This window comes from Micropterus salmoides, unplaced genomic scaffold (genome assembly GCF_014851395.1).
Source record: "Micropterus salmoides isolate LMB-PRFRI ecotype aquatic unplaced genomic scaffold, ASM1485139v1 Ms_hic_scaffold_10, whole genome shotgun sequence".
Lineage (NCBI taxonomy): Eukaryota > Metazoa > Chordata > Actinopteri > Centrarchiformes > Centrarchidae > Micropterus > Micropterus salmoides.
The window spans coordinates 22,834,438-22,860,993 of NW_024040041.1; the positions used below are offsets into that span (position 1 = coordinate 22,834,438).

General features: G+C 38.3%; 10 protein-coding genes across 10 annotated transcripts; 5 read left to right on the top strand and 5 right to left on the bottom strand.

Moving 5' to 3' along the window:
• Positions 1-1,437: 1,437 nt before the first annotated feature.
• LOC119891442 (hemoglobin embryonic subunit alpha-like) lies at positions 1,438-2,390 on the top strand. The gene is made up of 3 exons (XM_038703100.1): positions 1,438-1,564; positions 1,679-1,886; positions 2,176-2,390. Exons 1-3 carry the CDS (start codon positions 1,467-1,469, stop codon positions 2,302-2,304), a joined length of 435 nt encoding a protein of 144 aa, XP_038559028.1. The 5' UTR covers positions 1,438-1,466; the 3' UTR covers positions 2,305-2,390.
• Positions 2,391-3,901: 1,511 nt separating this feature from the next.
• Positions 3,902-4,765, bottom strand: LOC119891452 (hemoglobin subunit beta-2-like). The gene is made up of 3 exons (XM_038703113.1): positions 4,609-4,765; positions 4,238-4,460; positions 3,902-4,125 (listed from the first exon to the last, which is right to left on the bottom strand). The coding sequence occupies exons 1-3, from the start codon at positions 4,698-4,700 to the stop codon at positions 3,997-3,999; spliced, it is 444 nt and encodes a 147-aa protein (XP_038559041.1). The 5' UTR covers positions 4,701-4,765; the 3' UTR covers positions 3,902-3,996.
• A 1,085-nt stretch (positions 4,766-5,850) lies between these two features.
• LOC119891459 (hemoglobin embryonic subunit alpha-like) lies at positions 5,851-6,833 on the top strand. The gene is made up of 3 exons (XM_038703126.1): positions 5,851-6,007; positions 6,122-6,329; positions 6,619-6,833. Exons 1-3 carry the CDS (start codon positions 5,910-5,912, stop codon positions 6,745-6,747), a joined length of 435 nt encoding a protein of 144 aa, XP_038559054.1. The 5' UTR covers positions 5,851-5,909; the 3' UTR covers positions 6,748-6,833.
• Positions 6,834-8,333: 1,500 nt separating this feature from the next.
• Positions 8,334-9,203, bottom strand: LOC119891466 (hemoglobin subunit beta-2). Its single transcript, XM_038703139.1, has 3 exons — positions 9,045-9,203; positions 8,669-8,891; positions 8,334-8,556 (listed from the first exon to the last, which is right to left on the bottom strand). The coding sequence occupies exons 1-3, from the start codon at positions 9,134-9,136 to the stop codon at positions 8,428-8,430; spliced, it is 444 nt and encodes a 147-aa protein (XP_038559067.1). The 5' UTR covers positions 9,137-9,203; the 3' UTR covers positions 8,334-8,427.
• Positions 9,204-11,146: 1,943 nt separating this feature from the next.
• Positions 11,147-12,129, top strand: LOC119891480 (hemoglobin embryonic subunit alpha-like). The gene is made up of 3 exons (XM_038703166.1): positions 11,147-11,301; positions 11,416-11,623; positions 11,912-12,129. The coding sequence occupies exons 1-3, from the start codon at positions 11,204-11,206 to the stop codon at positions 12,038-12,040; spliced, it is 435 nt and encodes a 144-aa protein (XP_038559094.1). The 5' UTR covers positions 11,147-11,203; the 3' UTR covers positions 12,041-12,129.
• Positions 12,130-13,699: 1,570 nt separating this feature from the next.
• LOC119891473 (hemoglobin subunit beta-2-like) lies at positions 13,700-14,569 on the bottom strand. Its single transcript, XM_038703152.1, has 3 exons — positions 14,411-14,569; positions 14,036-14,258; positions 13,700-13,923 (listed from the first exon to the last, which is right to left on the bottom strand). The coding sequence occupies exons 1-3, from the start codon at positions 14,500-14,502 to the stop codon at positions 13,795-13,797; spliced, it is 444 nt and encodes a 147-aa protein (XP_038559080.1). The 5' UTR covers positions 14,503-14,569; the 3' UTR covers positions 13,700-13,794.
• A 1,090-nt stretch (positions 14,570-15,659) lies between these two features.
• On the top strand, positions 15,660-16,638 carry LOC119891494 (hemoglobin embryonic subunit alpha-like). The gene is made up of 3 exons (XM_038703191.1): positions 15,660-15,809; positions 15,924-16,131; positions 16,421-16,638. Exons 1-3 carry the CDS (start codon positions 15,712-15,714, stop codon positions 16,547-16,549), a joined length of 435 nt encoding a protein of 144 aa, XP_038559119.1. The 5' UTR covers positions 15,660-15,711; the 3' UTR covers positions 16,550-16,638.
• A 1,569-nt stretch (positions 16,639-18,207) lies between these two features.
• LOC119891487 (hemoglobin subunit beta-2-like) lies at positions 18,208-19,073 on the bottom strand. Its single transcript, XM_038703178.1, has 3 exons — positions 18,915-19,073; positions 18,544-18,766; positions 18,208-18,431 (listed from the first exon to the last, which is right to left on the bottom strand). Exons 1-3 carry the CDS (start codon positions 19,004-19,006, stop codon positions 18,303-18,305), a joined length of 444 nt encoding a protein of 147 aa, XP_038559106.1. The 5' UTR covers positions 19,007-19,073; the 3' UTR covers positions 18,208-18,302.
• A 1,091-nt stretch (positions 19,074-20,164) lies between these two features.
• On the top strand, positions 20,165-21,133 carry LOC119891518 (hemoglobin embryonic subunit alpha-like). The gene is made up of 3 exons (XM_038703227.1): positions 20,165-20,312; positions 20,427-20,634; positions 20,923-21,133. The coding sequence occupies exons 1-3, from the start codon at positions 20,215-20,217 to the stop codon at positions 21,049-21,051; spliced, it is 435 nt and encodes a 144-aa protein (XP_038559155.1). The 5' UTR covers positions 20,165-20,214; the 3' UTR covers positions 21,052-21,133.
• Positions 21,134-23,699: 2,566 nt separating this feature from the next.
• LOC119891509 (hemoglobin subunit beta-2-like) lies at positions 23,700-24,505 on the bottom strand. Its single transcript, XM_038703216.1, has 3 exons — positions 24,347-24,505; positions 23,976-24,198; positions 23,700-23,863 (listed from the first exon to the last, which is right to left on the bottom strand). Exons 1-3 carry the CDS (start codon positions 24,436-24,438, stop codon positions 23,735-23,737), a joined length of 444 nt encoding a protein of 147 aa, XP_038559144.1. The 5' UTR covers positions 24,439-24,505; the 3' UTR covers positions 23,700-23,734.
• Positions 24,506-26,556: the final 2,051 nt, after the last annotated feature.

Sequence of the window (26,556 nt, forward strand, 5' to 3'; positions counted from 1 at the left end):
CCCTGGCTTCAAACATGTTTATAAAAAGAAGTCTTTTTCATCTTTTCAGCCCATTGCTGCTTGTATTGGTGCGATCTGCTTGTCTGTGTTTGCTAATGTTTTACCTTTCCGATGTTTAGGCAAAAAAGAACTGACAATGCATACAAACCCATTTTCTCTTTCAGTGGAAAAGTTACCACCTTCAAAAACATAATAACACATTTTTTTTTTTTTAAACAACTTCAGAACCATGTGGGAAGCAGGAGGCCTCAGAACACTGATCATGTGTCAAAAATGGCTCAACAGGTTGATGTCTCTTCACCAGTTTTGGCCACCATCTGAAAGAAAAACACTTCTCATCAAAGCAGCTTGTTTCCTCAAACAGCTGATTGTCTTTGGGAGGAGTCGGTAAGATAACACATCGATCTTATCTGCACAGTGTATCTGTCTACACCAGTGGCTCTCAAACTGGGGGTAGAGCCACTTCAGAGAGTTGTGGATGTTGAGCAGATCTTAAGTTGAAAGAGTATGTGATGGCATGAACAAAAGTGCGCCGATGCTAGCAAGGGTATTTTGCTGACCTGAATCGTGTTTAAGTCAAACCTGTATTGTTAATGATTAATAAAAAGGAAATCCAGGCAAACTCTCTTAACCAGACTAACTGTGATCTTGAACAAAATGAAACATGTGGCCCTATTTATCTCTTAACTCTGTTTACATCCGCAAGCCTTTATTTATAAAAGAATTTCCAGTTGTGTAAGGCAGCAGCTTATTACTGCTCACTATATGTCAGCTGATCTTAAACACTGGGAAAACAGCTTATCTATTTGATGAGTGGATCCACCCTTACAGTGCAGTGGGTTAGATTAGCCTTTGAAACACAACATGTATTAACAGGATACACAGAAAATTTCTTTAAGCATCTGTTGGAAGACTTCCAACTGATTAACAAATCTATTGATATTCCTTGATTGAAGAGCTTAGATTTGAAATCAGTTAGAATTAGACTTGCTTGGTTTCTGCATGTTTGAACATTTTGAACCGAGAAAGGGCTTTAGTTTGGTACACCAGACAATAATGTAAATAACTGTATTCAGAAACTAAAATGAACCCTATTAATTATTTCATCTGTGGGTTAAGGAGTGAACATGTTCTTCTGGAGTAAATGCTGAAAGGGTCAATTTTGACCGATCCATTAAACTACATTAGGCCTACATGGATCCTTATGCATTGACCTGCTCATATAACACTTGCAATTGTACATGTTTGCCTACAATCACCATGACATTGATAATTCAAGGTTTGGTTCATGAGCCACCCTGGGAAGATTTTTTTTTTATCTCATACAAACTGCTGCCCATCACTTGGACCGCCTTTCGCAGCCTATATTGGAGGAGGTCCTGGGTGTGCCCCTACTCTGTTTCAAGCATAAAACCCCCACGGTTTGGGCTCATCACCACATTCAGCTATAGTCAAACAAAGGAAAGATGACCAGTCTCTCGGCTAAGGACAAGGACACAGTCAGAGCCTTCTGGGCCAAAGTGTCTGGAAAGGCGGAGGACCTCGGCGTTGATGCTGTCTCCAGGTAAATATGAGCCCAAACTGACTGATGTAACCTGTTCCTAGAAGTCTTCGTTATTTTTTCTAAAATCAATGTATTTCTTACTTGCCTATTCACTTACTCACATTTCTTACCCAGGATGCTGGTGGTGTACCCGCAGACCAAGACTTACTTCTCCCACTGGAAGGACCTGAGCCCCACCTCTCCCCAGGCAAGGAAGCACGGAAGAGTTGTGATGGCTGGAGTTGCAGATGCCGTGACCAAAATCGATGATCTGAAAGGAGGTCTTCTGGGCCTCAGTGAGCTGCATGCCTTCACTCTGCGTGTGGACCCTGCTAACTTCAAGGTGCAGAGCCTAAGTTATTAAAAGATAATAGCCTGTAATTTGTATGAAGTGTTGCGCAAACTTAGGACATTAAGGGGTTCCAGACTTGCAACAGGTCCTTCTGCTTTCACCATGCATGCATGTCTCTATGTGTTGTGTAGATAATGTTGTTCCATTCAGATACACCTGTCACTGTTCAAACAGGCCTATGCATATGAGGATTGTATTGAGCATTAAAATGTTACAGCCAAAGCATTGTGACAGATGTGTGATGTTATGTAACATCTGTGTGATTGTCCTCTGTTCACAGATTCTGTCCCACAACATCCTCGTGGTCCTGGCCATCATGTTCCCCAGCGACTTCACCCCTGAGGTCCATGTGGCTATGGATAAGTTCCTGGCTGCCTTGGCTCTGGCCCTGTCTGAGAAATACCGATAAACAGCAGGAGAAGATGACGGAGACTGCAGCATGAGCTTTCTTTGCATAATGATTAATAAATGCATGGATGCAAAAAGCCAAACAAACAATTGTTTATTTCTGGTTTCTTTGTGATGGTGTGTGTCCTGTGTGAGAGGAGATCAAATGTCAACAATTACAGCATGAAACAGACTTAAAAACAAGCAAGTCAAATCAACATTAGAGCTGCAACAATTAGTCGATTCATCGATTAGACAATGATAAAAAATGATTTTTAAACTATTTTGACCATCGATTATCATTGTTATTTTTAGGCAAAAACTCAAAACATCCTTTGCTTCCAGCGTCTCCAATGTTCTGTGTTATTGATAATGGAATATCTTAGGACTGTTGGCCTTACAAAACAAGACATTTGAAGAGTTATCTCGGACTCTGGGTTGTGATGGACAGTTTTCACTATTTTAGTTCATAAATGTAGACATTTTATGAACTGAATTATTCATTAATTCATTTTTAAAACAATAGGGTAATAAGTAATGAAAACAATCGTTAGTTAAAATCCCAGTAACTCACTAACATGTGACAGTTGACAGCCATGAAAAGGAGTTGCCGTTAATTAAGCCTATTGTTGTTATTATCATTGTTAAATCAAAAATATTGAAATATTTGACAAATTGTTCATGAAACAGATCACAAGGACAACTGCCTGAAAGAAAACGCTGACTTTAAATATAGTAAACCTGACATTTTGTCAACTTTTCCCTTTAAATTCCACTTTTTAATTTTTCAAAAGCAGCATCATGAGGGGACTTATTGATCTATAGATGGGCAACCTACCCTATGTTTCCTCTGTAACTATAACATCAATGATTATATAATAAAGACACTGTTTATTTTGTTTATTTTTTTCAATCAAAGGTTAGGAAATGATGGTTCATCTTCAGTAGCTCCTGTTTTTTATCTGGAATATCTTTTTTAAGATAATATATCTACTTTTAGCACATTTCATCAGCACTATTGTTCCTCTCTATATTTTATTTGGATTAAGGTCAGTCGTTAATATATATTTTTTTATTAATAATTAATAATTAATGATTTAATTATTATTTTTATTATTATAAATTAATTATTTTTCATGTTTGTATCTATTTTTATATTTCTAGACAAAGAACTTGTTGAATTTGGTAAATGATTTATTTGCTTTTGAGACAAATACAAAGACATTTCAGTACAGAGATGAACACATTTATTATACACATAAAAATGTTTCTTATTGTTGTCATTATATTTTCTAAGACATATCACAATTCATAACTGGATGTTTCATATTTTGTCTTTTTAAATAAAAACAATGCTATATGTTATAAATTAAAGCAGATTGTTGTTGTTGTTGTTGTTGTTGTTGTTGTTGTTGTTGTTGTTATTATCATAATTTTTTTTAGTGATGTAGTAGTAGTGTTGTTGTTGTGCTAATCATGATTACTATTTTTGAATAATAATCTGGATATTCAGTGATGTTGTGACCTAATGAACTCTAACAGAATGGACTATGCAAAATTAAAATTAGTTAGTATTGTCATTATCTAATTAATTTTGGACATCAGCACAGACAAAGAGCTTGTTGAATTTGATAAGTGTTTTATTTGATTTCAGACAAAACCAAAGAGCTTTTCAACAAATGATCCACATGAGATGGTCTTCTGTTGCAGCTCTCTAGTGGTACTGCCTTCCCAGGGAGGACACCACCACAGCCAGGAACTTCTGAAAAGCTGCCTGGACTTCACTTGTGAACTCTTTGCCCAACTGAGCAGCAACCACAACGGTCAGGCAGTCAGACAGCAGCTGCAACACAACAAGCATCAGAAAATATCAACAACATGAAAGGTGGGGTGCTTTTTATTAATAGCTGAATATGAAAAACTAGTCCAGTCTAATTTAATCCTTGTAGCATTACCTTGAAATTGTCAGGGTCCACGTGCAGTTTCTCTGAGTGCAGCACACTCAGCTCGGCATAGGTTGCCTTGATGTTGTCCATGTTCTTCACAGCCCGGTCCAGACCGTGGAGGACAACTTTCCCATGAGCTGCAACCTTTGGATTTCCAGTGATAGCAGCGGCGTTGTAGAGGTTTCCAAAGCTGCCAAAATACCTCTGAGTCCAGGGGTAGACGATCAGACACCTGAGGAAACATGTCAAAACATAAATGTTACAGGCTTAGACTAAGATATAAAATCTGTGTGCCAAGAAAATGAACATGTGTGCATACAGTACATGAATAATAATCCTTATACATTGTTAATGCAAATAACAAAACAAGGACGTCTCACCTGCTAAGAGCTGCAGGGCCCACCACCTCATAGTCCATCTTGGAGAAGATGTCCTGGATGGTGGCGCGCTCAAAGTCTGTCCATTCAACCATTTTGCTGGCTCTAGCTTGTCCTGTATGGGTCTGTAGATCCTGTGCTCACGGCCACTAGATGCAGATTTTAAAGCAAACCTGCTCCCCTCCCTGAAGTGTGCGATTGTATGGGCGGTGGACAAGTACTGTGGATCTGCAGCAATGATAAGGATATCTGCACCCCTTAGATTGTTTCTGAGGCTGAAACACAAACTAGTTTGGGGGTAGTGGTTCAGCACAGTTATCTCTATATTTGTCCAGTGACAATATTCATGTTTTAAATGGTGCCACTTGCTGTATTGCCTATTTGTGTGAGACAGTGTCTACACAGAGATAAATGATAGATCACTTCTCTTACATTAGCTTTATTCTTTGCCCAAGGTAGCAGGTGAACTCACCTAACAGACTAATCGTGATCTTGAACAAAATGAAACGTGTGGCCTCATTTATGTCTTAACTCTGTCTACATCCAGAAGCCTTTATTTCCAAAACAATTTCCATTTGTTTAAGGCTGCAACTTATTACTTCTTACTAGATATGTGCTGAACCTACACACTGGAAAACAGCTTATGTACTTGTTCTTTGAGTGGATCCACCCCCACAGTGTAGTGGGTTAGATAAGACCATGAAACACAACATGTATTAGCAGGAACACAAAAATATACTTTAGACATCTGTTGGAAGACTTCCAACTGATAAAGAAATCTATTAATATTATTTGCTTGCAGAGCCTGGATTTAAAATCTGTTATAAGTAGGCCTGCTTGGTCTCTCCACGTTTGAACATTTTGAACTAAGAAACGGCTTCAGTCTGTCATACCACCCATAATAACTGTATTCAGACATTAAAATTAATATTATTATTTATTTCATCTGTGGGTAATGAGTGAACATGTTCTTCTGGAGTAAATGCTGAAAGGGTCAATTTTGACCGATCCATTAAACTACATTAGGCCTACATGGATCCTTATGCATTGACCTGCTCATATAACACTTGCAATTGTACATGTTTGCCTACAATCACCATGACATTGATAATTCAAGGTTTGGTTCATGAGCCACCCTGGGAAGATTTTTTTTTTATCTCATACAAACTGCTGCCCATCACTTGGACCGCCTTTCGCAGCCTATCTTGGAGGAGGTCCTGGGTGTGCCCCTACTCTGTTTCAAGCATAAAACCCCCACAGTTTGGGCTCATCACCGCATTCAGCTATAGTCAAACAAAGGAAAGATGACCAGTCTCTCTGCTAAGGACAAGGACACAGTCAGAGCCTTCTGGGCCAAAGTGTCTGGAAAGGCGGAGGACATCGGCGTTGATGCTGTCTCCAGGTAAATATGAGCCCAAACTGACTGATGTAACCTGTTCCTAGAAGTCTTCGTTATTTTTTCTAAAATCAGTGTATTTCTTACTTGCCTATTCACTTACTCACATTTCTTACCCAGGATGCTGGTGGTGTACCCGCAGACCAAGACTTACTTCTCCCACTGGAAGGACCTGAGCCCCACCTCTCCCCAGGCAAGGAAGCACGGAAGAGTTGTGATGGCTGGAGTTGCAGATGCCGTGACCAAAATCGATGATCTGAAAGGAGGTCTTCTGGGCCTCAGTGAGCTGCATGCCTTCACTCTGCGTGTGGACCCTGCTAACTTCAAGGTGCAGAGCCTAAGTTATTAAAAGATAATAGCCTGTAATTTGTATGAAGTGTTGCGCAAACTTAGGACATTAAGGGGTTCCAGACTTGCAACAGGTCCTTCTGCTTTCACCATGCATGCATGTCTCTATGTGTTGTGTAGATAATGCTGTTCCATTCAGATACACCTGTCACTGTTCAAACAGGCCTATGCATATGAGGATTGTATTGAGCATTAAAATGTTACAGCCAAAGCATTGTGACAGATGTGTGATGTTATGTAACATCTGTGTGATTGTCCTCTGTTCACAGATTCTGTCCCACAACATCCTCGTGGTCCTGGCCATCATGTTCCCCAGCGACTTCACCCCTGAGGTCCATGTGGCTATGGATAAGTTCCTGGCTGCCTTGGCTCTGGCCCTGTCTGAGAAATACCGATAAACAGCAGGAGAAGATGACGGAGACTGCAGCATGAGCTTTCTTTGCATAATGATTAATAAATGCATGGATGCAAAAAGCCAAACAAACAATTGTTTATTTCTGGTTTCTTTGTGATGGTGTGTGTCCTGTGTGAGAGGAGATCAAATGTCAACAATTACAGCATGAAACAGACTTAAAAACAAGCAAGTCAAATCAACATTAGAGCTGCAACAATTAGTCGATTCATCGATTAGACAATGATAAAAAATGATTCTTAAACTATTTTGACCATCGATTATCATTGTTATTTTTAGGAAAAAACTCAAAACATCCTTTGCTTCCAGCGTCTCCAATGTTCTGTGTTATTGATAATGGAATATCTTAGGACTGCTGGCCTTACAAAACAAGACATTTGAAGAGTTATCTCGGACTCTGGGTTGTGATGGACAGTTTTCACTATTTTAGTTCATAAATGTAGACATTTATGAACTAAATTATTCATTAATTCATTTTCAAAACAATAGGGTAATAAGTAATGAAAACAATCGTTAGTTAAAATCCCAGTAACTCACTAACATGTGACAGTTGACAGCCATGAAAAGGAGTTGCCGTTAATTAAGCCTATTGTTGTTATTATTATTGTTAAATCAAAAATATGAAATATTGAAATATTTGACAAATTGTTCATGAAACAGATCACAAGGACAACTGCCTGAAAGAAAACGCTGACTTTAAATATAGTAAACCTGACATTTTGTCAACTTTTCCCTTTAAATTCCACTTTTTAATTTTTCAAAAGCAGCATCATGAGGGGACTTATTGATCTATAGATGGGCAACCTACCCTATGTTTCCTCTGTAACTATAACATCAATGATTATATAATAAAGACATTGTTTATTTTGTTTATTTTTTTCAATCAAAGGTTAGGAAATGATGGTTCATCTTCAGTAGCTCCTGTTTTTTATCTGGAATATCTTTTTTAAGATAATATATCCACTTTTAGCACATTTCATCAGCACTATTGTTCCTCTCTATATTTTATTTGGATTAAGGTCAGTCGTTAATATATATATTTTATTAATAATTAATAATTAATAATTTTTATTATTATAAATTAATTATTTTTCATGTTTGTATCTATTTTTATATTTCTAGACAAAGAACTTGTTGAACTTGCTAAATGATTTATTTGCTTTTGAGACAAATACAAAGACATTTCAGTACAGAGATGAACACATTTATTATACACATAAAAAATGTTTCTTATTGTTGTCATTATATTTTCTAAGACATATCACCATTCATAACTGGATGTTTCATATTTTGTCTTTTTAAATAAAAACAATGCTATATGTTATAAATTAAAGCAGATTGTTGCTGTTGTTGTTGTTGTTGTTGTTGTTATTATTATCATAATTTTTTTTAGTGATGTAGTAGTAGTGTTGTTGTTGTGTTAGTCATGATTACTATTTTTGAATAATAATCTGGATATTCAGTGATGTTGTGACCTAATGAACTCTAATAGAATGGACTATGCAAAATTAAAATTAGTTAGTATTGTCATTATCTAATTAATTTTGGACATCAGCACAGACAAAGAGCTTGTTGAATTTGATAAGTGTTTTATTTGATTTTCAGACAAAAACCAAAGAGCTTTTCAACAAATGATCCACATGAGATGGTCTTCTGTTGCAGCTCTCTAGTGGTACTGCCTTCCCAGGGAGGACACCACCACAGCCAGGAACTTCTGAAAAGCTGCCTGGACTTCACTTGTGAACTCTTTGCCCAACTGTGCAGCAACCACAACGGTCAGGCAGTCAGACAGCAGCTGCAACACAACAAGCATCAGAAAATATCAACAACATGAAAGGTGGGGTGCTTTTTATTAATAGCTGAATATGAAAAACTAGTCCAGTCTAATTTAATCCTTGTAGCATTACCTTGAAATTGTCAGGGTCCACGTGCAGTTTCTCTGAGTGCAGCACACTCAGCTCGGCATAGGTTGCCTTGATGTTGTCCATGTTCTTCACAGCCCGGTCCAGACCGTGGAGGACAACTTTCCCGTGAGCTGCAACGTTTGGATTTCCAGTGATAGCAGCAGCGTTGTAGAGGTTTCCAAAGCTGCCGAAATACCTCTGAGTCCAGGGGTAGACGATCAGACACCTGAGGAAACATGTCAAAACATAAAGTTATGTTACAGGCTTAGATGAAGATATGAACTCTGTGTGCCAAGAAAATGAACACGTGTGCATACAGTACATGAATAATAATTCTTATACATTGTTAATGCAAATAACAAAAACAAGGACGTCTCACCTGCTAAGAGCTGCAGGGCCCACCACCTCATAGTCCATCTTGGAGAAGATGTCCTGGATGGTGGCGCGCTCAAAGTCTGTCCATTCAACCATTTTGCTGGCTCTAGATTGTCCTGTATGGGTCTGTAGATCCTGTGCTCACGGCCACCAGATGCAGCTTTTAAAGCAAACCTGCTCCCCTCCCTGAAGTGTGCGATTGTATGGGCGGTGGACAAGTACTGTGGATCTGCAGCAATGATAAGGATATCTGCACCCCTTAGATTGTTTCTGAGGCTGAAACACAAACTAGTTTGGGGGTAGTGGTTCAGCACAGTTATCTCTATATTTGTCCAGTGACAATATTCATGTTCTAAATGGTGCCACTTGCTGTATTGCCTATTTGTGTGAGACAGTGTCTACACAGAGATAAATGATAGATCACTTCTCTTACATTAGCTTTATTCTTTGCCCAAGGTAGCAGGTGAACTCACCTAACAGACTAATCGTGATCTTGAACAAAATGAAACGTGTGGCCTCATTTATGTCTTAACTTTGTTGACATCCAGAAGCCTTTATTTCTTGATTTTTTTCCCAGTTATGTAAGGCAGAAACTTTTAACTTCACACTAGATATCAGCTGAAAGTGAACACTGGAAAAACAGCATATCTATTTATTTTTGTAGGGTGGATCCACCCTTCCAGTGTAGTGGGTTAGATAAGCCTTTTAAACACACCATGTACTTGCAGGAAACAGAAAATTACTTTAGTCATCTTTTGGAAGACTTCCAACTGATAAAGAAATCTATTAAGAATATTTGATTGCAGAGTTTAGATTTAAAATCATATTAGGCCTGCTTGTTCTCTGCATGTTTGAACATTTTGAACCGAGAAAGGGCTTCAGTCTGTAATACCCGACAATAATAACTGTATTCACACACATAATGAGCCCTCTTATTTCTTCTGCAGTAAATCCTGAATGTGTTTTTTTTCGATTGTGACAGATCCTGTGAAATAAACTGGGCTTTCAAGAGAGGTTTTCAATGTGTGAAGCGGGCTTCCCCAGTGGGGCACCAAACTGTTTCAGGGGAGGCAATTATGGGACCTTGGAATCAGTTGTAACATATATGCAAGTTTTGTTTTGTTTTATAAATAAAGAAAATAGATCTCACAAAAATATTTACATTAGTTGTCTTCTCATACAAATCTTAAAATGTTCAAATATATTTGAAATATTCAATTGTTTGATAAATTTCTCACAAAACAGACCATAATAAATATCTTTCTTAACAGAATTTATACGCTAGTACCACATTTCATCAGCACTATAGTTCCTCTATACTTCATGTATCTAAAGGTTAGTCTAGAATATATATATTTAAAATTACAAATGCATTATTTTTCATGTTTGCATCTATTTCAGTTTATTTATTATAGACAAACAAATGGTTGCTAATTGTTTTATTTGCTTTTGAGACAAATAAAAGCTTATAATACATACATATACACGTTTATTACACACATCAATATTCATTCTTGTTGCCAAATAATTTTCCAAAAATATAATGTATAGTCATATTTTTGTTAGGCTAAGATATATTACCTATTATAATCGGATGATTTATATTTTTGGTTTATGAATAAATAAATGGTTTATCTTATCAATCAAAGTAGATTGTTATTATTGTTATTGTTCTTATTAGTAGTAGTAGTAGTTACATCATTAAACAATATTAGGCTATTTTGCCTCAATTGTTGAGTGTCTATGAGATCAAATAACGTAATCATGATCCAATAGGCATCCAGGAATTCAGCGGAACTAAACATTTAAACTGAGGGTCCACCTTTTCCCAAGCTTTGTCTGAGGGGAGGCCCACAGTCTCAGACTTTGAATACCCTTTCATTAGGCCTATCTGGATCCTTATGTGTTGACCTGCTCATATAACACTTGCAATTGTACATGTTTGCCTACAATCACCATGACATTGATAATTCAAGGTTTGGTTCATGAGCCACCCTGGGAAGATTTTTTTTTTATCTCATACAAACTGCTGCCCATCACTTGGACCGCCTTTCGCAGCCTATCTTGGAGGAGGTCCTGGGTGTGCCCCTACTCTGTTTCAAGCATAAAACCCCCACGGTTTGGGCTCAACATCGCATTCAGATATAGTCAAACAAAGGAAAGATGACCAGTCTCTCGGCTAAGGACAAGGACACAGTCAGAGCCTTCTGGGCCAAAGTGTCTGGAAAGGCGGAGGACATCGGCGTTGATGCTGTCTCCAGGTAAATATGAGCCCAAACTGACTGATGTAACCTGTTCCTAGAAGTCTTCGTTATTTTTTCTAAAATCAATGTATTTCTTACTTGCCTATTCACTTACTCACATTTCTTACCCAGGATGCTGGTGGTGTACCCGCAGACCAAGACTTACTTCTCCCACTGGAAGGACCTGAGCCCCACCTCTCCCCAGGCAAGGAAGCACGGAAGAGTTGTGATGGCTGGAGTTGCAGATGCCGTGACCAAAATCGATGATCTGAAAGGAGGTCTTCTGGGCCTCAGTGAGCTGCATGCCTTCACTCTGCGTGTGGACCCTGCTAACTTCAAGGTGCAGAGCCTAAGTTATTAAAAGATAATAGCCTGTAATTTGTATGAAGTGTTGCTCAAACTTAGGGGTCCAGGAGTTCCAGACTTGCAACAGGTCCTTCTGCTTTCACCATGCATGCATGTCTCTATGTGTTGTGTAGATAATGCTGTTTCATTCAGATACACCTGTCACTGTTCAAACAGGCCTATGCATATGAGGATTGTATTGAGCATTAAAATGTTACAGCCAAAGCATTGTGACAGATGTGTGATGTTATGTAACATCTGTGTGATTGTCCTCTGTTCACAGATTCTGTCCCACAACATCCTCGTGGTCCTGGCCATCATGTTCCCCAGCGACTTCACCCCTGAGGTCCATGTGGCTATGGATAAGTTCCTGGCTGCCTTGGCTCTGGCCCTGTCTGAGAAATACCGATAAACAGCAGGAGAAGATGACGGAGACTGTAGCATGAGCTTTCTTTGCATAATGATTAATAAATGCATGGATGCAAAAAGCCAAAAAAACAATTGTTTATTTCTGGTTTCTTTGTGATGGTGTGTGTCCTGTGTGAGAGGAGATCAAATGTCAACAATTACAGCATGAAACAGACTTAAAAACAAGCAAGTCAAATCAACATTAGAGCTGCAACAATTAGTCGATTCATCGATTAGACAATGATAAAAAAGGATTCTTAAACTATTTTGACCATCGATTATCATTGTTATTTTTAGGAAAAAACTCAAAACATCCTTTGCTTCCAGCGTCTCCAATGTTCTGTGTTATTGATAATGGAATATCTTAGGACTGTTGGCCTTACAAAACAAGACATTTGAAGAGTTATCTCGGACTCTGGGTTGTGATGGACAGTTTTCACTATTTTAGTTCATAAATGTAGACATTTTATAGACAAAATGATTAGTTGATTCATTTACAAAACAATAGGGTAATAAGTAATGAACACAATTGTTAGTAGCAGCCCTACTTAACATAATGTTTAACATATAGGGACATTGGGATCAGGTGTAACATTTTCATATTTCCCCATGTTTTTAAAAAAACAGAAAATATAAAACAGATAAAATAGTTACATAAGTCATCTCTTTACTCAAATCCTAAATTTCATTTTGTGAAATCAGAAGTTTTCTCCTAATATTTGAATAAAGGATCTCTCTGTTTAGCGTTACATGTGACAACTATCAGCCATGAGAAAGGAATTACCGTCAGTTAAGCCTATTGTTATTATTATTTTTAAAAAGATGAACTATTCAAATATTTGATAAATTGGTCATGAAACAGAAGACCCCAAGGACAACATCCTGAAAGAAATCGCTGACTTTAAAAATAGTAAACCTGACATGTAGTCAGCTTTTTCCTTTAAATTCTACTTTTCTTTTTATCTCTTCAAGTGACGAACCAAAAGCCACATCATGAGCGGAGCTGTTGAAGTACAGATAGGCAACCTGCCCTTTGTTTCCTCTGTAACTATAACATCAATAATAATTTATGCACTTTTAGCACATTTCATCAGCACTATTGTTCCCCTCTATATTTCATGTGTCTAAAGGTCAGTCTTGAGTATTGTCTAAATCACAAATACAATATTTTTCATTTTTACATCTGTTTATATATTTGTAGACAAACAACCTGTTGAATTTGCTAAATGTTTTATTTGCTTTTGAGACAAAAACAAAGACATTTCAACACAGAGATGAACACATTCATTATACACATACATTTTTTTTCTTATTGTTGTCATTATATTTTCTAAAACATAACATATGTTAAATTTTTTATTAGATATATCATTAGTCATACCTGGATTTTTCATATTTTGTGTTTTTAAATTAAAACAATGCTATATGTTTTAAATCAAAGCAGATTGTTGTTGTTATTTTTATTATTATCATAAATATTTTTTTAGTGATGTAGTAGTAGTGTTGTTGTTGTGCTAATCATGATTACTATTTTTGAATAATAATCTGGATATTCAGTGATGTTGTGACCTAATGAACTCTAACAGAATGGACTATGCAAAATTAAAATTAGTTAGTATTGTCATTATCTAATTAATTTTGGACATCAGCACAGACAAAGAGCTTGTTGAATTTGATAAGTGTTTTATTTGATTTCAGACAAAACCAAAGAGCTTTTCAACAAATGATCCACATGAGATGGTCTTCTGTTGCAGCTCTCTAGTGGTACTGCCTTCCCAGGGAGGACACCACCACAGCCAGGAACTTCTGAAAAGCTGCCTGGACTTCACTTGTGAACTCTTTGCCCAACTGAGCAGCAACCACAACGGTCAGGCAGTCAGACAGCAGCTGCAACACAACAAGCATCAGAAAATATCAACAACATGAAAGGTGGGGTGCTTTTTATTAATAGCTGAATATGAAAAACTAGTCCAGTCTAATTTAATCCTTGTAGCATTACCTTGAAATTGTCAGGGTCCACGTGCAGTTTCTCTGAGTGCAGCACACTCAGCTCGGCATAGGTTGCCTTGATGTTGTCCATGTTCTTCACAGCCCGGTCCAGACCGTGGAGGACAACTTTCCCGTGAGCTGCGACCATCGGATTTCCAGTGATAGCAGCGGCGTTGTAGAGGTTTCCAAAGCTGCCGAAATACCTCTGAGTCCAGGGGTAGACGATCAGACACCTGAGGAAACATGTCAAAACATAAAGTTATGTTACAGGCTTAGATGAAGATATGAACTCTGTGTGCCAAGAAAATGAACATGTGTGCATACAGTACATGAATAATAATCCTTAAACATTGTTAATGCAAAAAACAAAACAAGGACGTCTCACCTGCTAAGAGCTGCAGGGCCCACCACCTCATAGTCCATCTTGGAGAAGATGTCCTGGATGGTGGCGCGCTCAAAGTCTGTCCATTCAACCATTTTGCTGGCTCTAGATTGTCCTGTATGGGTCTGTAGATCCTGTGCTCACGGCCACCAGATGCAGCTTTTAAAGCAAACCTGCTCCCCTCCCTGAAGTGTGCGATTGTATGGGCGGTGGACAAGTACTGTGGATCTGCAGCAATGATAAGGATATCTGCACCCCTTAGATTGTTTCTGAGGCTGAAACACAAACTAATTTGGGGGTAGTGGTTCAGCACAGTTATCTCTATATTTGTCCAGTGACAATATTCATGTTTTAAATGGTGCCACTTGCTGTATTGCCTATTTGTGTGAGACAGTGTCTACACAGAGATAAATGATAGATCACTTCTCTTACATTAGCTTTATTCTTTGCCCAAGGTAGCAGGTGAACTCACCTAACAGACTAATCGTGATCTTGAACAAAATGAAACGTGTGGCCTCATTTATGTCTTAACTCTGTCTACATCCAGAAGCCTTTATTTCCAAAACAATTTCCATTTGTTTAAGGCTGCAACTTATTACTTCTTACTAGATATGTGCTGAACCTACATGCTGGAAAACAGCTTATCTATTTGTTCTTTGAGTGGATCCACCCTTCCAGTGTAGTGGGTTAGATAAGCCTTTGAAACACAACATGTATTAGCAGGAACACAAAAATATACTTTAGTCATCTGTTGGAAGACTTCCAACTGATTAACAAATCTATTAATATTATTTGCTTGCAGAGCCTGGATTTAAAATCTGTTATAAGTAGGCCTGCTTGGTCTCTCCACGTTTGAACATTTTGAACTAAGAAATGGATTCAGTCTGTCATACCACCCATAATAACTGTATTCAGACACAAAAATTAATATTATTATTTATTTCATCTGTGGGTAATGAGTGAACATGTTCTTCTGGAGTAAATGCTGAAAGGGTCAATTTTGACCGATCCATTAAACTACATTAGGCCTATCTGGATCCTTATGCATTGACCTGCTCATATAACACTTGCAATTGTACATGTTTGCCTACAATCACCAAGACATTGATAATTCAAGGTTTGGTTCATGAGCCACCCTGGGAAGATTTTTTTTTTATCTCATACAAACTGCTGCCCATCACTTGGACCGCCTTTCGCAGCCTATCTTGGAGGAGGTCCTGGGTGTGCCCCTACTCTGTTTCAAGCATAAAACCCCCACGGTTTGGGCTCATCACCACATTCAGCTATAGTCAAACCAAGGAAACATGACCAGTCTCTCGGCTAAGGACAAGGACACAGTCAGAGCCTTCTGGGCCAAAGTGTCTGGAAAGGCGGAGGACATCGGCGCTGATGCTATCTCCAGGTAAATATGAGCCCAAACTGACTGATGTAACCTGTTCCTAGAAGTCTTCGTTATTTTTTCTAAAATCAGTGTATTTCTTACTTGCCTATTAATTTACTCACATTTCTTACCCAGGATGCTGGTGGTGTACCCGCAGACCAAGACTTACTTCTCCCACTGGAAGGACCTGAGCCCCACCTCTCCCCAGGCGAGGAAGCACGGTGGAGTTGTGATGGCTGGAGTTGCAGATGCCGTGACCAAAATCGATGATCTGAAAGGAGGTCTTCTGGGCCTCAGTGAGCTGCATGCCTTCACTCTGCGTGTGGACCCTGCTAACTTCAAGGTGCAGAGCCTAAGTTATTAAAAGATAATAGCCTGTAATTTGTATGAAGTGTTGCGCAAACTTAGGACATTAAGGGGTTCCAGACTTGCAACAGGTCCTTCTGCTTTCACCATGCATGCATGTCTCTATGTGTTGTGTAGATAATGCTGTTTCATTCAGATACACCTGTCACTGTTCAAACAGGCCTATGCATATGAGGATTGTATTGAGCATTAAAATGTTACAGCCAAAGCATTGTGACAGATGTGTGATGTTATGTAACATCTGTGTGATTGTCCTCTGTTCACAGATTCTGTCCCACAACATCCTCGTGGTCCTGGCCATCATGTTCCCCAGCGACTTCACCCCTGAGGTCCATGTGGCTATGGATAAGTTCCTGGCTGCCTTGGCTCTGGCCCTGTCTGAGAAATACCGATAAACAGCAGGAGAAGATGACGGAGACTGCAGCATGAGCTTTCTTTGCATAATGATTAATAAATGCATGGATGCAAAAAGCCAAAAAAACAATTGTTTATTTCTGGTTTCTTTGTGATGGTGTGTGTCCTGTGTGAGAGGAGATCAAATGTCAACAATTACAGCATGAAACAGACTTAAAAACAAGCAAGTCAAATCAACATTAGAGCTGCAACAATTAATCGATTCATCGATTAGACAATGATAAAAAATGATTTTTAAACTATTTTGACCATCGATTATCATTGTTATTTTTAGGAAAAAACTCAAAACATCCTTTGCTTCCAGCGTCTCCAATGTTCTGTGTTATTGATAATGGAATATCTTAGGACTGCTGGGCTTACAAAACAAGACATTTGAAGAGTTACCTCGGACTCTGGGTTGTGATGGACAGTTTTCACTATTTTAGTTCATAAATGTAGACATTTTATAGACAAAATGATTAGTTGATTCATTTACAAAACAATAGGGTAATAAGTAATGAACACAATCGTTAGTAGCAGCCCTACTTAACATAATGTTTAACATATAGGGACATTGGGATCAGGTGTAACATTTTCATATTTCCCCATGTTTTTAAAAAAACAGAAAATATAAAACAGATAAAATAGTTACATAAGTCATCTCTTTACTCAAATCCTAAATTTCATTTTGTGAAATCAGAAGTTTTCTCCTAATATTTGAATAAAGGATCTCTCTGTTTAGCGTTACATGTGACAACTATCAGCCATGAGAAAGGAATTACTGTCAGTTAAGCCTATTGTTATTATTATTTTTAAAAAGATGAACTATTCAAATATTTGATAAATTGGTCATGAAACAGAAGACCCCAAGGACAACATCCTGAAAGAAATCGCTGACTTTAAAAATAGTAAACCTGACATGTAGTCAGCTTTTTCCTTTAAATTCTACTTTTCTTTTTATCTCTTCAAGTGACGAACCAAAAGCCACATCATGAGCGGAGCTGTTGAAGTACAGATAGGCAACCTGCCCTTTGTTTCCTCTGTAACTATAACATCAATAATAATTTATGCACTTTTAGCACATTTCATCAGCACTATTGTTCCCCTCTATATTTCATGTGTCTAAAGGTCAGTCTTGAGTATTGTCTAAATCACAAATACAATATTTTTCATTTTTACATCTGTTTATATATTTGTAGACAAACAACCTGTTGAATTTGCTAAATGTTTTATTTGCTTTTGAGACAAAAACAAAGACATTTCAATACAGAGATGAACACATTTATTATACACATACATTTTTTTCTTATTGTTGTCATTATATTTTCTAAAACATAACATATGTTAAATTTTTTATTAGATATATCATTAGTCATACCTGGATTTTTCATATTTTGTGTTTTTAAATAAAAACAATGCTATATGTTATAAATCAAAGCAGATTGTTGTTGTTATTTTTATTATTATCATAAATATTTTTTTAGTGATGTAGTAGTAGTGTTGTTGTTGTGCTAATCATGATTACTATTTTTGAATAATAATCTGGATATTCAGTGATGTTGTGACCTAATGAACTCTAACAGAATGGACTATGCAAAATTAAAATTAGTTAGTATTGTCATTATCTAATTAATTTTGGACATCAGCACAGACAAAGAGCTTGTTGAATTTGATAAGTGTTTTATTTGATTTCAGACAAAACCAAAGAGCTTTTCAACAAATGATCCACATGAGATGGTCTTCTGTTGCAGCTCTCTAGTGGTACTGCCTTCCCAGGGAGGACACCACCACAGCCAGGAACTTCTGAAAAGCTGCCTGGACTTCACTTGTGAACTCTTTGCCCAACTGTGCAGCAACCACAACGGTCAGGCAGTCAGACAGCAGCTGCAACACAACAAGCATCAGAAAATATCAACAACATGAAAGGTGGGGTGCTTTTTATTAATAGCTGAATATGAAAAACTAGTCCAGTCTAATTTAATCCTTGTAGCATTACCTTGAAATTGTCAGGGTCCACGTGCAGTTTCTCTGAGTGCAGCACACTCAGCTCGGCATAGGTTGCCTTGATGTTGTCCATGTTCTTCACAGCCCGGTCCAGACCGTGGAGGACAACTTTCCCGTGAGCTGCAACCTTTGGATTTCCAGTGATAGCAGCGGCGTTGTAGAGGTTTCCAAAGCTGCCGAAATACCTCTGAGTCCAGGGGTAGACGATCAGACACCTGAGGAAACATGTCAAAACATAAATTTTACAGGCTTAGACTAAGATATGAAATCTGTGTGCCAAGAAAATGAACATGTGTGCATACAGTACATGAATAATAATTCTTATACATTGTTAATGCAAATAACAAAACAAGGACGTCTCACCTGCTAAGAGCTGCAGGGCCCACCACCTCATAGTCCATCTTGGAGAAGATGTCCTGGATGGTGGCGCGCTCAAAGTCTGTCCATTCAACCATTTTGCTGGCTCTAGATTGTCCTGTATGGGTCTGTAGATCCTGTGCTCACGGCCACCAGATGCAGCTTTTAAAGCAAACCTGCTCCCCTCCCTGAAGTGTGCGATTGTATGGGCGGTGGACAAGTACTGTGGATCTGCAGCAATGATAAGGATATCTGCACCCCTTAGATTGTTTCTGAGGCTGAAACACAAACTAATTTGGGGGTAGTGGTTCAGCACAGTTATCTCTATATTTGTCCAGTGACAATATTCATGTTTTAAATGGTGCCACTTGCTGTATTGCCTATTTGTGTGAGACAGTGTCTACACAGAGATAAATGATAGATCACTTCTCTTACATTAGCTTTATTCTTTGCCCAAGGTAGCAGGTGAACTCACCTAACAGACTAATCGTGATCTTGAACAAAATGAAACGTGTGGCCTCATTTATGTCTTAACTCTGTCTACATCCAGAAGCCTTTATTTCCAAAACAATTTCCATTTGTTTAAGGCTGCAACTTATTACTTCTTACTAGATATGTGCTGAACCTACACGCTGGAAAACAGCTTATGTACTTGTTCTTTGAGTGGATCCACCCCCACAGTGTAGTGGGTTAGATAAGCCCATGAAACACAACATGTATTAGCAGAAACACAAAAATATACTTTAGTCATCTGTTGGAAGACTTCCAACTGATAAAGAAATCTATTAATATTATTTGCTTGCAGAGCCTGGATTTAAAATCTGTTATAAGTAGGCCTGCTTGGTCTCTCCACGTTTGAACATTTTGAACTAAGAAACGGCTTCAGTCTGTCATACCACCCATAATAACTGTATTCAGACACTAAAATTAATATTATTATTTATTTCATCTGTGGGTAATGAGTGAACATGTTCTTCTGGAGTAAATGCTGAAAGGGTCAATTTTGACCGATCCATTAAACTACATTAGGCCTACATGGATCCTTATGCATTGACCTGCTCATATAACACTTGCAATTGTACATGTTTGCCTACAATCACCAAGACATTGATAATTCAAGGTTTGGTTCATGAGCCACCCTGGGAAGATTTTTTTTTATCTCATACAAACTGCTGCCCATCACTTGGACCGCCTTTCGCAGCCTATCTTGGAGGAGGTCCTGGGTGTGCCCCTACTCTGTTTCAAGCATAAAACCCCCACGGTTTGGGCTCATCACCACATTCAGCTATAGTCAAACAAAGGAAAGATGACCAGTCTCTCGGCTAAGGACAAGGACACAGTCAGAGCCTTCTGGGCCAAAGTGTCTGGAAAGGCGGAGGACATCGGCGTTGATGCTGTCTCCAGGTAAATATGAGCCCAAACTGACTGATGTAACCTGTTCCTAGAAGTCTTCGTTATTTTTTCTAAAATCAATGTATTTCTTACTTGCCTATTCACTTACTCACATTTCTTACCCAGGATGCTGGTGGTGTACCCGCAGACCAAGACTTACTTCTCCCACTGGAAGGACCTGAGCCCCACCTCTCCCCAGGCAAGGAAGCACGGAAGAGTTGTGATGGCTGGAGTTGCAGATGCCGTGACCAAAATCGATGATCTGAAAGGAGGTCTTCTGGGCCTCAGTGAGCTGCATGCCTTCACTCTGCGTGTGGACCCTGCTAACTTCAAGGTGCAGAGCCTAAGTTATTAAAAGATAATAGCCTGTAATTTGTATGAAGTGTTGCTCAAACTTAGGGGTCCAGGAGTTCCAGACTTGCAACAGGTCCTTCTGCTTTCACCATGCATGCATGTCTCTATGTGTTGTGTAGATAATGCTGTTTCATTCAGATACACCTGTCACTGTTCAAACAGGCCTATGCATATGAGGATTGTATTGAGCATTAAAATGTTACAGCCAAAGCATTGTGACAGATGTGTGATGTTATGTAACATCTGTGTGATTGTCCTCTGTTCACAGATTCTGTCCCACAACATCCTCGTGGTCCTGGCCATCATGTTCCCCAGCGACTTCACCCCTGAGGTCCATGTGGCTATGGATAAGTTCCTGGCTGCCTTGGCTCTGGCCCTGTCTGAGAAATACCGATAAACAGCAGGAGAAGATGACGGAGACTGTAGCATGAGCTTTCTTTGCATAATGATTAATAAATGCATGGATGCAAAAAGCCAAACAAACAATTGTTTATTTCTGGTTTCTTTGTGATGGTGTGTGTCCTGTGTGAGAGGAGATCAAATGTCAACAATTACAGCATGAAACAGACTTAAAAACAAGCAAGTCAAATCAACATTAGAGCTGCAACAATTAGTCGATTCATCGATTAGACAATGATAAAAAATGAATTGAGATTTATTTTCACCATGGATTATCATTGTTTTTTTAAAGGTTCAGTGTGTAATATTTCTAATGATCTATGGACAGAAATGCAATATAAGATCCATAACTATGTTTTCAGTGGTGTATAAAGACCTTACATAATAAACAGTTATGTTTTTATTACCTTAGAAGGTGTCATTTATATCTCCATAACCACGGGCACCCCCTTCCATGGACATCGCCACATTGCATTGTCATGTTTCTACAGTAGCTGAAAACAGCACTACAGAGCATGTTTCGTCACTACGTTCTTCTTGTTCTACTTCTGGTAGAATTCAGGCAGTGTTGACACTCATCACTGCATTAAATACGTACGTTAAGAAAAAGAAGAAGAAGTAGTAATAATATACTGCAGGGGTCTGCAATATGTTTTGCAAGGGAGCGATATTTCCAACCATTAGATGGTGGATGAGAATTGACTTACTACAACATCTTGTTTGGTTAGCTTAGTTGGTAAGGTGCAAGACTTCATTCTAAGAGTTGGGCGTTACAGCACACCTTCAGACAACTTTTTTTTCTGTCTTCAACAAATGGATTCTGCAGCGAACGTTTCTCAGATCACGGCATGTGCTCCACTGTTTTTGTTTCGGTGTTTGATCCGCATCCATCAACCCTTGGACGCTTTTGCAATTTCCCGGTATCTCCAGGCAGAGGGCAATTAGGGGAATCACATTCTCTGGCTCTTTTAGAGGTGTGTCAAGCAGGCTACAGACTCTTTTAATGTCATTCAGAATTTTTCAAAGTAAAAGCTCAGTTCAACTCCAAATACTGCATTACAGTACACAAGCGTCTCGTGCTTTCATCTTGTAGGCAATGCCACTAAAGAGGAAGTGATTATGTGAGCAACTGTTGCTGTCACGATGCTATCAAAGCACTGTAATCTGGCAGCCGGCCAGATATTATTGTTGGCGGCAGTTTTGGATAGTTCATAATTTCAGAGAGAATTAACGTGTTTCTTTTGTCAATGTTTATATAAACTTTATCTAATGTGTGGTTTATAATGGACTGTCGTGCAGAAAAAGTGACAGCGTTTTACATTCTTGGCATTTGAGCACTTAGGCTCAGTGAATGAATGTGTGTGAATGGTGAATGCAGATGTAGTGTAAAAGTGCTTTGAGTGGTTGAAAAGACTAGAAAGGCGCTATACAAATACGGAGCATTTACATTTACATTTTCCATGTTGTTGGAAAATGTGGTTTTACTGAATAATAAGGTAAATATAATTTCTTAATAAATATACCTAAAGACACGTCTTTTCTTGACTGGATATCCTCTGCAGTCTCAAAAGAGATACCTCTTGTGCTGTGTCAGCCACAGAAGCTGTCCTACACTCTTAGAAAGGTTAGGGGGCAGTGGTAGACTGGACCGATGGTTGCAATTCACAACCCTTGCCACTAGATGCCACTAAATCTTACACACTGAATCTTTAAAATAACTTGCCTACAAGTACAAACTCCACAAGTTAGTGTAATGTTTAAATTACAGGGAATTTGGAATCAGTTGTAACATATTACAAGAGTTACATAGGGTGTATCCTCATACAAATTGTACAAATAAATATGAAATACTCAATTGTTTGATAAATTTCTCATGAAACAGATCATATCTTTTTTTAACATAAGTTATCCACTATTACCACATTTCATCAGCGCTATTGTTCCTCTCTATATTTCATGTGTCAAAAGGTAGTCTTATCAATTTTTTAAATCACACATACATTATTTTTTATGAGTGCATCTATTTCCGTTTATTTATTATAGACAAACAAATGGTTACTAATTGTTTTATTTGCATTTGAGACAAAAAACAAAGAGCTTTTAATGCATACATATACATGTTTATTATACACATAAATAGTGATTCTTATTACCAAATAATTTTCCAAAAACATAATTTTTAGTTTCTTAAATAAAACAATGGTATTTATTATCAATCACAACAGATTATTATTATTATTATTGTTGTTGTTTTTGTTGTTAGTAGTAGTAGTAGTCGTAGTATTGATGTTGTGATAATTATGATTACTTGTTTTAAATAATGAGTTGGATATCCTGCATAATTGATGTTGTGACCTAATAAACAGAACAGACTGCAGTTTCTCTCACAAATGTTGTATTTCCTTTGACCTTTTCTTTCTCTCTGAACTGCAGATCTGTGTCTAAAAATGTTTGTTTGTGTATTTGTCATTTTTGAATGAATTTGGATATTCATAAGCTCTAACATAATAGACTATGCAGAATTAAAATTATATAATTATTATTGTCACAATATAATTAATTTTGGACATCAGCACAAATAAAGAGATTGTTTTATGAAGGTGTTTTATTTGATTTTCAGACAAAAACCAAAGAGCTTTTCAGCAAATGATCCACATGAGATGGTCTTCTGTTGCAGCTCTCTAGTGGTACTGCCTTCCCAGGGAGGACACCACCACAGCCAGGAACTTCTGAAAAGCTGCCTGGACTTCACTTGTGAACTCTTTGCCCAACTGAGCAGCAACCACAACGGTCAGGCAGTCAGACAGCAGCTGCAACACAACAAGCATCAGAAAATATCAACAACATGAAAGGTGGGGTGCTTTTTATTAATAGCTGAATATGAAAAACTAGTCCAGTCTAATTTAATCCTTGTAGCATTACCTTGAAATTGTCAGGGTCCACGTGCAGTTTCTCTGAGTGCAGCACACTCAGCTCGGCATAGGTTGCCTTGATGTTGTCCATGTTCTTCACAGCCCGGTCCAGACCGTGGAGGACAACTTTCCCATGAGCTGCAACCTTTGGATTTCCAGTGATAGCAGCGGCGTTGTAGAGGTTTCCAAAGCTGCCGAAATACCTCTGAGTCCAGGGGTAGACGATCAGACACCTGAGGAAACATGTCAAAACATAAATTTTACAGGCTTAGACTAAGATATGAAATCTGTGTGCCAAGAAAATGAACATGTGTGCATACAGTACATGAATAATAATTCTTATACATTGTTAATGCAAAAAACAAAACAAGGACGTCTCACCTGCTAAGAGCTGCAGGGCCCACCACCTCATAGTCCATCTTGGAGAAGATGTCCTGGATGGTGGCGCGCTCAAAGTCTGTCCATTCAACCATTTTGCTGGCTCTAGATTGTCCTGTATGGGTCTGTAGATCCTGTGCTCACGGCCACCAGATGCAGCTTTTAAAGCAAACCTGCTCCCCTCCCTGAAGTGTGCGATTGTATGGGCAGTGGACAAGTACTGTGGATCTGCAGCAATGATAAGGATATCTGCACCCCTTAGATTGTTTCTGAGGCTGAAACACAAACTAGTTTGGGGGTAGTGGTTCAGCACAGTTAACCATTTGTCCTGTTTCGACAGCCATGTTCTAAATGGTGCTGTTTGAAATGGGAATGGAAATAGATATAGATATGGACATGAATATTAGACATGTTATAGGATGTGTTTCACTATCAGAAAAAGGGAACATTTGTAGTGCCCCAGAATCAGCCATCAACTTCCAATGCAACTTCATGTCAAATCACGAGCAGATGGCGCTTAAGGATACAGGCCCACAGTATAATGACTCCAATAATTACAACCGATTTTACAATAAATTCTTCTCTTACAAATGTCTCTTACTTACAACACATTTTTCACTCTCTGAACTCAGCACTGGCTGACAACAAATTATTACAATACTAAGATTCCTTATGGTAGGCTAAACTGACATCACATCAGCTGATATGAATTACATGATGTAAGTTTTAAAGTATTGGTGGTTATTACTGTTGTGGACTTCACATAGGTGATGTGTTATTTAACCGATAATACCAAATGTGTGACTTTGTTTTTAGGTTTGTCATGACTTTTGTTTAGGCTTCTAATTTGTGTTTTGACCACCTCATAATCCCCTGTACATAAATGTATGGCGGTCTGAGGGGTGTGGTAGGAATGGGTGTGTAAAAGATGAATCAAGAATGTTTATATCTCCGGAGTAGGGTGTTGCACTCTGAGATAGTCAGTCTGACACTTCCATCACCCTTTTCTATGGGCTGTTGGCCGACTGCATCACAATTGCTGTCACCTGCAAACTCAGGAGGGCCCTTAACCCTCAGGCCCAAGCTACCTGGTAGGGGTTTCTGTCTGCTGTGGTTGAGGCTATGAGCAGTCAGTGCTGCAGAGCTGAACAAATCCAGCCATAGAAAAAAAACACCCCTCTTATATAGGTTACCCTGTGTGTTTGTCTCTGTGGCAAGTCTAATCATGCAAGGTATACATAATCACTCTTTAATATTCCTAAGCAATTGAGTAATTGCTTAACATGTATGTAACAATGTCAATATGTGGTACAAATACTTTGAGTGGTCCTTCAATATTGGTGTGGAGACCCCCTGTGGTCTTTAAAGGAATAAGTATCCAACGAAGGTTAAAGTCAAGGGCAACTGGACTTGGTTGAAGATACTGGAAGACGTTTCGTCCCTCATCCAAAGGACTTCTTCTGTTCAGAACTTCGTTGGATAACTATGACCTGGATGACTGAGAATGACTGAGAATCTTCACAGACATTAAAGGAATAAGGTTTTTTCCGAGGTGGATAAACATTTAATATCAGTTGTAAATTATGTATAGGGTACTAAAATAATGTGTATTAATATGTAGGCTATTCATATAATTCATAAAGGAATCTCTAGATGCTCAAGTGCTCTCTATGCAGTAGGATATTTACATTGTCTATTAAGCTATATTTTAGAACCCCTCATAAATAGTCAGTTGTATATAAATGCTTTACTTTGATTTGTCCAGCCAAAGCATCCATTAGAATTAACAAATATTTTTGCAAGTGAAGTTTACTCACAACAAACAGTAGGCATAGCCAATATATGCGGACATGCTGGTGCAGATGCAATAAAAGACAGGAGGCTAAAGATGCTTTAAAAAAAGATTTTCCTTTATTGTCTTGGAAAAATAATACATGGATCAAAACTGGGTCTACATATAGCCTATTACAAAAACAACCACACACACAGTTTTTTACCCACAGGCCATCATGTCAAGTCAGGAAAAATACCTGTATAAAAACCTATGACTCTAACATCTGTCACCTCTATTATTCATTGTAATTCAGTTGATGTTCATAGTGTAGGCTATATCCACCTACCTCATGTAGGCTAAATATTTTATTCCAATTAATTTATTCTAGCATCCTTTACACTTTGCTCCATTACACTATTGTCTTGCTGTCTGCAAATGT